This window comes from Megascapheus bottae, chromosome 25 (assembly GCF_031878675.1).
Source record: "Megascapheus bottae isolate mThoBot1 chromosome 25, mThoBot2.hap1, whole genome shotgun sequence".
Lineage (NCBI taxonomy): Eukaryota > Metazoa > Chordata > Mammalia > Rodentia > Geomyidae > Megascapheus > Megascapheus bottae.
The window spans coordinates 5,018,580-5,027,025 of record NC_143533.1 but is presented as its reverse complement, the minus strand read 5'-3'; the positions used below and the strand labels follow the sequence as shown (position 1 = coordinate 5,027,025).

Sequence of the window (8,446 nt, the reverse complement as noted above, 5' to 3'; positions counted from 1 at the left end):
ATAGATAGACACATCCATACATATATACATACACGGATACCTCAATTAGTAAATGGAGGGCTGGGAATGTGGCTTAGTGGTAGAGCGCTTGCCTTGCAACCATCAAGTCCTGGGTTTGATTCCTGAGTAACACCTAAACAGAAAAAGCCAGAAGTGGCACTGTAGCTCAAGTGGTAGAGTGCTAGTCTTGAGCAAAAGCAGCTCGGGGACAGTGCCTTGAGTTGACTGGCCAAAAAAAAAAAAGCTAAAATAAATACACTTAGGAATTCAAGCATCCTCCTGACAGTTTTTTGTTGTTGTTTTGGTTGGTTGTGGGGATTGAACTCAGCCTCTTTGTGCTCAAGGATAGTGCTTTACCACTTAAGCCACAGCCCTACTTCCTTATGTAGTTTTTAATTTGGGATCCTACAGCTGAGATGGCCCTAAAGCTGAGTACTCTCTCTCCTCCCCCTGCTTCTGCTCTTCCTCCATTTTCTTCTTTTCCTCCTCCTCTCCTCTTTTTTCTTCATCTTCTTCAGCTTGAACTCAGAGCATCTCACTATTGCTTGGCTTTTTGCTCATGGCTAGTGCTGTACCATTTGAGCTACACCTCCACTTCTGGCTTTTTGCTGGTTAATTGGAGATCAGAGAATCATGGATTTGTCCACCCGGGCTCTCTTTGCATCTGAATCATCCAATCTCAGCCTGCTGAGAAGCTAAGACTATTGACTTGAGCCAATGGAGCAAGCAAGGTTCTGAGGACCCTTATATCTGGTTTCGATAAAGATGCCCTAGTGCCTGGAGGAACTGCCCTCCAGAGTATGCCCTGAACTACTGCATCTCCACAATAGTCCCTCACTGTATGACCTTGAGCAAGCCAATTTTCTCCCTGAATTTCAGACTTCCTCTAAAAATAAGGGTAATTTCTTTCACACAAGACATAGTGAAGATATCAGAACACTACAGGAGAAATTTTTGAAGCCTTTTTTTTTTAAATTTTAAGTAATAAGCACAGGATTTGTCCAAGGTCTCCTGCCACAAGAATAGAAGAGAGGATTAGGGCTGTTTAAAATTACAGAGGAAATGAGGCTAAAAAAATATATAAATCTACACAAAGGCAGAGGAGATGACATGAGGTTCCTTAAAGTTGAAAGGTACTGATTCCTGTTCTCAATCAGAGATTCTCATGTGACAGAAACAGTAATCCAAGCTGAGTCTCATCGTCTTGCTCACTGCCTAACTTTGGTCAAGATCATTAGCCCTCCTGGGCTTTATCTTCTCTGCAGTGGAAAAAAAAAATAACAGAATTGTCTCTTGAGGTGTTTGAAAGGGTAAAACTAGACAGCCTATGAGATGCTCCTTAGGACAGAATGGTTACTCAAGAAAGAAAGTGACTTGCAAATCAGTATGGAAAGATATGGAGACTTTATAGAAATTCGAAAGTTCACAAGCTTTAGACTTGGAGTAACTCTCCTGATCAAGAAACTACTGGTCTCTCCTTCTCACGTATACTCACCTCCACCTGGTTTTTAGGAATAAGTAACCTTACCCAAAAGTCCTCCCCTCATCCCATTTGTAGCCACAAGGATATCTGTGAAACATACTTTTATTATACAAAACAAAGTGGATCAAAAATTCAGTGTAGGGTTGGAGGTGGGGCTCAGTTGGTAAAGAGTGCTAACCAATAAGTGAAAACACTAGGTACCGAGTTCAAGTCCCAGTCTCATATCCTTCAAAGAAAGGAAAAATTCAGTGTCAAAAGAACTCTGCAGGGCTGGGAATGTGGCTTAATGATAGGGTGCTTCCCTAATATGCATGAAGCCCTGGGTTTCATTCCTTAGGACCACATAAACAGAAAAGGCCAGAAGTGGCACTGTGGCTCAAGTGGTAGAGTGCTAGCCTTGAACAAAAGAAGCTCAGGTGCCCAGGCCCTGTGTTCAAGCCCAGGACTGAGGAAAAACAACAAAAAAAGAACTGCATTTTAAGAATTGAAAAATGGGAGTGGTGGCTCACATCTGTAATCCTAGCTACTCAGGAGGCTGAGATCTGAGGATCAAGGTTCAAAGCCAGCCTGGACACAAAAGGACCTGAGACTCTTATCTCCAATTAACCCCTAGAAAACGGAAAGTGGGGCTTGGCTCAAGAGTAGGGTGGTAGCCTAGAGCTGAAGAGCTCAAGGACAATGCCCAGTCCCTGGGGTAGGGTGGTAGCCTTGAGCTAAAGAGCTCAGGGACAGCGCCCAGGCAGAGTTCAAGCCCCATGCCCCACCAAAAAAAAAAAAGAAGAATTGACGACTTCTACCTTAAAACTTCCTCCCCCAATCCTTGCTAAAAAATCAGTGGGACTCATAGGCCCTGGGGATAGCCTGTGCAATGCTCAAAGGAGAAGAACCAGATCTAGAAGTATGTGGGCCTCCTGAGGGCTGGGCTTGACTCTCCAAAAAACAAAGAAAGATACCCAACACCCAGACACCCAAAGCAGATAAAGCAAGAATGTGGAACATACATCAAAATGCCAATATGCCGGATGGCAGTGGCTCATACCTGTAATCCTAGCTACTCAAGAGGTTGAAATCTGAGGCTCAAAGTTCAAAGGCAGCTGGAGCAACAAAGTCCAGAAGACGCTAATCTCCAATTAACAACCAATGGAGCTGTGTCTAAAGTGGTAGAGCGCCTATCTTGGGTGAAAAAGCTAAGATACAGCACCCAGGTCATGAGTGTAAGCCCTAGTACCGACATCTCCCCCTCATCCCGGCAACCAACTGTAATAGAGATCCCACGGAGATGGAACAAGAGTGGACTGCCTAGGGGCAGCTGTATGGGTGTGTCACATTCTGACCTAGTCAACTTCTAGAGAAGTAAGAATTTGAGGGTAGGCACCAAAGATCTCACGAGGGGCCAGGAGTTTGGCCTAGAGGTAGAGTGCTTGCCTAGCATGCACAAAGGCCCTGGGTTTGATTCCTCAGTACCACATACATAGAAAAAAGCTGGAAGTGGTGCTGTGGCTCAAGTGGTAGAGCTCTAGCCTTGAGAAAGTTCAAGGACAGTGCTCAGGCCCTGAGCTCAAGCCCAGGACTGGCAAAAAAAAAAAAAAAATCTCACTAGGACCACTCTCCTCCCTTCAGCAGTCCCCAAGATCCATGGACTGAGGATTCTACTTGCCCTCTTGTTCCTCCCAGCTAGTGGAGATAGAGTTTACAAAACCCATGGATTGACAGAATACATCCCCCGGAAGGTGAGACCATTCCCCCACCCCCACCCCCAACCCCATGGCTACAGTAATCTGGCCACCTGAGAGGGGCCACAAGGAATGACTCCAATCCGGGGCAGGGATACTCTGTAGGCCCCAGAGCCCTTCCAGACCTGAGGGAGACAGATCTCACTGTAGACTTGATGCCAGGCTCACACAGCTTGCAGTTCCCCCTGCAGGCGACTCAGCTCCTCCAGCTCTTGCTTGTGTCGATCTGTTTTGTGGGCCACCAAAGAGCGGTAAAAATGCAGGGCAAAGGCCACAAACACAAGTCCTACTGGCACCATGATGGCTGTGGAAGCCATAGCTGCTTGCCAGCCAGGCCCATGGGCCCCCCCACCACATACTTGCTGGGGTGGGCAGTTCTTAGGAGACTCAGTCCGTGAAGGGGCTATCGAAGTAGAGGATGCTGGGAGATTGGAAGGTGGATTGAGGGAGGTGGTCATGGATGGCACCTGAGATGTAGGTACCATAGGAGCTGTTGTGACCCGCGGAACCCCAATGGGCACAAACTTGACCCAGCCCACCAAGACAACTTCAGCCAGGAAGAGAAAAGTGCCCAGGGCAGTGGAAAAACCCCAGGCCAGCTCCACATAGCGGTGGAGTCGCTGGTGCGGTGACTGGTGGACAGAATTGAGATTATGGATGTTGCTCACGGCTTCAATGTGGGGCAGCAGACACGTAGAGACCATGAGTGCAAAGAGGTGCACAGCCACTAGTACAGTGGTACAGGCGCTAAAGGCCACCAGCAGGCCTGGTGGGTATTCGTGTTTAGGCTCCAGCTGTACCTCCACCATGGCCACCTGTGGGCACAAAAGGGGATGGATTAAGTGCTTATAACGTCCTTGACAGTAAGGCTTGCTTATTAGGACACATCCCGTCTATACATAGAGGATCCAGAACAGTGCCTGATAGAAGTGCCTGACAGAATGAAGGTCCTCAATTTTTCTTTATTTTTCTTTTCATGAACACACACGTCAGTCATGGGGCTTGAAATCAGTGCCTGGGTGCTGTCCCTGAGCTCTTTTTGCTAGCACTCTATCACTTCGAGCTATAGTGCCATTTCCGGTTTTCTGGTGGTTAATTGGAAATGAGGATCATGGATTTTCTTGCCAGAGCTGGCTTCAAACCCTGATCCTCAGATCTCGCCTCCTGAGTAGGTAGAATGACAGACAAGAATCACTGGTACCTGCCTTTTTTTATTTTATTTTTTTAAGATAGGATCTTGGTTGAATTGCCCCAGGATGGCTTCAGATTCATCATTTTCCTGCCTCAGCTCTTCCCCCCTCCCCCCCCCCCGGCAAATAACTGGGATTTTAAGCATGTCCCACTGTGTCCAGCCAGCTGTATAATTTTCAGCAAGTAGCTTGTTCTCTCTGTACTTCAATTTCCTATAGAGAATGGGGGCTGATACTAGCACCTACCTGCTTCATTGAGTTGTTGAGAAAGCAAAACAGTATTAAGGGCCGAGAGTTTGGCCTAGTGGTTAAAGTGCTTGCCTAGCATGCATGAAGACCCGGGTTCGATTCCTCGGTACCACATACATAGAAAAAAGCCGGAAGTGGTGCTGAGGCTCAAGTGGTAGAGCTCTAGCCTTGAGAAAGTCCAAGGACAGTGCTCAGGTCCTGAGCTCAAGCCCAGGACTGGCCAAAAAAAAAAAAAAAGGAACAATTCCAGCACATAGCCCAAACAAATGAATATATGTTGGCTGCCTTTGTTATAGTTGATTGTAAACCCCCAAGACCAGAGTCTGAAAATTGGTATACCATGAATCAGAGCCAGTTTGCAGGCATATTTTGGTTGGCTCACACAGTGTGCTTTTTAAAAAACGGCGTAAGTTGCCAATTTTTAAAAGTCAAGAGATTCACATAAACATCCCTATTTCCAGATCTTCCTGAAAACTTGGCAGGTCTGGTCACTCTAAGCCCACATTCCAGCATGGCAGCTATTGGTTCAGAGTTGAATCATGGCTTTTCCCTTGAGACAAGTCACAGGGTCTCTTGATCACATGGCTTTACCAAGCACCAACTTGGCATTCATTTCACACCTGTCTAACTTTTGCAAACAAGTGAGTTAAAGGTTCTCTGTAGAAGCTGGGAGCATGGCTCACACCTCTAATCCTAGCTACTAGGGGACTTAGATCTGAGGATCAAGGTTAAAAGCCAACCCAGGCACAAAAAAGACCTGAGGCTCTTATCTACACTTGGCTTAAGGGTAGGGTGGTAGCCTTGAGCGGAAGACCTCAGGGACCGTGCCCAGGCCAAGTTCAAGCCCCATGACCCACAAAAAAAAAAAAAAAAAAAAAAAAAGGATTCTGTTGTAGGCATGTACAAATTTGTGAACTCTAGAGATTGCTTAAAGTTTAAATTCAGGCACTTGTAGAATGTTTGTGTGTTTGTGTGTTTATGCATGCACCAGCACTGGGGGTTGAACTCAGGGCCTCACTCTTTCCCTCAGCTTGCGTTTTCACTCAAGGCTGATGCTGTACCACTTAGGCCACCTTTCATTTCTGGCTTTTGGAGGAGGGTTTCATGTTTTTGGCTTCAAACTGCTTTTTTCAAATCTCAGTCTCCTGAGAAGCTAGGATTCCTGATGTGAGCCACCAACACCTAGCCTCAGACATTGTCTTAACATCCCTGATCCTTAATTTTGTCAGCAGGAAATATGATCATGGTAGTGGTACTTTCACAGAATAATAGGTAAATGACGCACATAAATAGCTCTGGACAGGAGTATGGCTTAGTGGTAGAGTGCTTGCCGAAAATGCATGAAGCCCTGAGTTCAATTCCTCAGTATCACATAAACACACTGTGGCTTGAACAAAAGAAGCTCAGGGACAATGCTCAGGCCCCAAGTTCAAGCCTCAGGACTGGGGGGAAAAAAATCCTGGGCATGAGCTAGGGATTTGGCTTAAGTGGTAGAGCTCCTGACTCATCATCATAAGCCCTGAGTTCAAACCACAGCAAAACACACAGACACAGACACACACGTGATATTCAGTGACTGCAGGATACAATTTGCATAAGTTATTATAACTTGAACACCTGGATTTTGATATCTTTCCCCATTCCTGTTTGCTCTGGGGTTGTGAGAAGGATGGTTCAGGAAGGCAGTGGTGGAAAGATCAGGTTGAGTATTTTGGGAAATTGGGCCATGGCTGATGCCAACAGGTAAAGATCTGGGGCAGGTTTAGTCTTGGTTTCTCCTAGGGCCTGGCCTAGCCTTGCTCCCCTGAGCCTGGGGTGTTACCAGTATTGCCTCTAGAACCTACACACACTCAAGCTCTTGATCCTGCAGAGAAGACTCAGGCTCTTCAGCTGTTACCCCAGCAATCTGTACAGCAGGTCCTGCAGCAGGCCAGACTATTCCTTAGGGAACAGGCTGGGTCAAGGGGCTATAGCCTTCCTCAATCAGGTGCATGGCAGAGAGTGGGGGAACCCTTCCTTCCCTGTGTGGTCTGTGTAGATGAAGGGGTGTTGACTCCCTGTCTCCACATGTCCTTACAGGGAGGATGGACTGCTATGTGCATCCTGAATAACCCTCTTCCAAAATAGAACACCGCAGGCCTAGGATAACCCTTATTGTCACAGACTTTTCCTGTCATTGTTCAAATAGAGGATGTGTCACAAGAAGGGCAGGGACCAACTCAAGTCATCTAGTGCTGGCTTCCACACCTGCCCAATTAACATGTTGGGCCGAGTCTCCCCTCACATTCAGGTCTAGTCCCTACACATCTGAACCCAGGATTTCTGATGTGAAAATCACACCTCCTCCTTAGGCCTTAGGCAGGAGCTTGGCAGGGCTGCAGAGGACGCACCCACATGATCTCAAAGCTTCCCACTAGATAGTAGCAAGGGAATGGAGGCCTGTCCAGAGCCACCCAACTGGCCACTAGCAGGGAGGAGTCAAGACCTAGGTCTATTGCCAAAATCCTGGGATGTCCTACCATCCCACTCCAAGGCCACTACTGGGACCGTTAGCCGATAACACCCACCCACACCTGCAGATTATCAGCCTGCAAATCACTTAGCTTCCTCCTCGGCTTCCTTCCCCTGTGGCTTCCGGGCCTGCATCATCTTAAAGTTTTCCAGGGTAGAGTGTGTTTGCCCAGGGAAGGCCCCTGTCCTTCGCTGGGATAGACGCTCCTTCAGCTGGGGCTCTTCCATGCAGTGTATTCGCCTTGTCCCCTGGCCCTGACCGCACAGTCCTCCCTCCATACACCGCTGAGCTGCCTCCAAGCCTCTCAGCAGCACTCACCAACTTAGTACTCCTGCCAGGAACATGTTCCTTTGGCATCAGTTTGCCCCAGCATCGTATGTTTATCCCCACTGGTGTGTTTATGCTTCTTCCATGAGTCTGGTTGACACCCTTTTCCCCAATACTGGGGCTCAGTTCCCTCGCTCCCGTTCTTCCCTTTACCGCTCTAGGCACTCATCCTTCCCTCTCCTCAGTCCCACCTTCCCTGAAGACCCACTTACTTTACCCCCGCCCCCTGCCCCGCACGTGCTCCATCCCACTCCCGTGTGCCCTGTCCACCCCTCACCATGGCGAAGCCCGACAGCAGGGCAGACGTACGGCTGGAGGCCTTGAGCTTGGCCCGGCTGAGGTAGAGGCGGCGCCAGCTGAGAGCCCGCAGTGAGTGCTGACTGGCCCCCATGAGGTCCAGGTAGCCGCGGTGCACGAACTCCCTGTACGTGGCGGAGCCGGCGGGGCTCTCGACCTCGGGGTTCAGCGGGGCCTGCTCGCCCGAGTCCCCCTCAGCGCCCTTCATTTTGGGGGTGGCGGCACCGCGCGCCGGGTAGTCACGGTGGGGTCGAGCAGGCGGGAGTCCTCATCACCCGCGGGGCCAGCGGGCGTGGGTGGTGGACCCGGGAACTGGTGGCCCGGCGGGGGAAGCGCGGGGACTGAGGGCCGAGTGGTATAGCGGAGGCCGAAACAGGAACTGGGGCAGAGGCGGAGCTGGGGCGGCCACATGATGGGGTGGAGCCGGGACGGAGCCCCCGCAGTCCCCGAGCAGAGATGCCGAAGGACCCCACGACCCCTGTGCTCCCAAGCATGCAGGAGCTCGAGCCCACTGAGGCGACCCCGAGCCCAGCCCAGCCCAGGGGGCTTTGGGTCACTGCAAAGCACACCTGGACATTCCCAGGTATGCAGTCTTCCACGTTCCTCCCACAGCAGCGAGCTCAGGGAGTGCTCCCTTAGGAGCCGCCCGGATCCA

The 8,446-nt window shown here is 49.5% G+C and overlaps 1 protein-coding gene across 1 annotated transcript; it reads right to left on the bottom strand.

The window, feature by feature from the left end:
• Nucleotides 1-1,569: 1,569 nt before the first annotated feature.
• Orai3 (ORAI calcium release-activated calcium modulator 3) lies at nt 1,570-8,143 on the bottom strand. The gene is made up of 2 exons (XM_090358040.1): nt 7,772-8,143; nt 1,570-4,031 (listed from the first exon to the last, which is right to left on the bottom strand). The coding sequence occupies exons 1-2, from the start codon at nt 7,997-7,999 to the stop codon at nt 3,381-3,383; spliced, it is 879 nt and encodes a 292-aa protein (XP_090214166.1). The 5' UTR covers nt 8,000-8,143; the 3' UTR covers nt 1,570-3,380.
• Between the last annotated feature and the right edge of the window lie 303 nt (nt 8,144-8,446).

Bases quoted from the DNA above. Each gene is read 5' to 3' on its own strand.
- Orai3 (XM_090358040.1), bottom strand. From the start codon at position 7,999: ATGAAGGGCGCTGAGGGGGACTCGGGCGAGCAGGCCCCGCTGAACCCC. The intron at 4,032-7,771 runs GTGAGGGGTGGA...TTGTGCCCACAG, and splicing joins TGCTGTCGGGCTTCGCCATG to GTGGCCATGGTGGAGGTACA.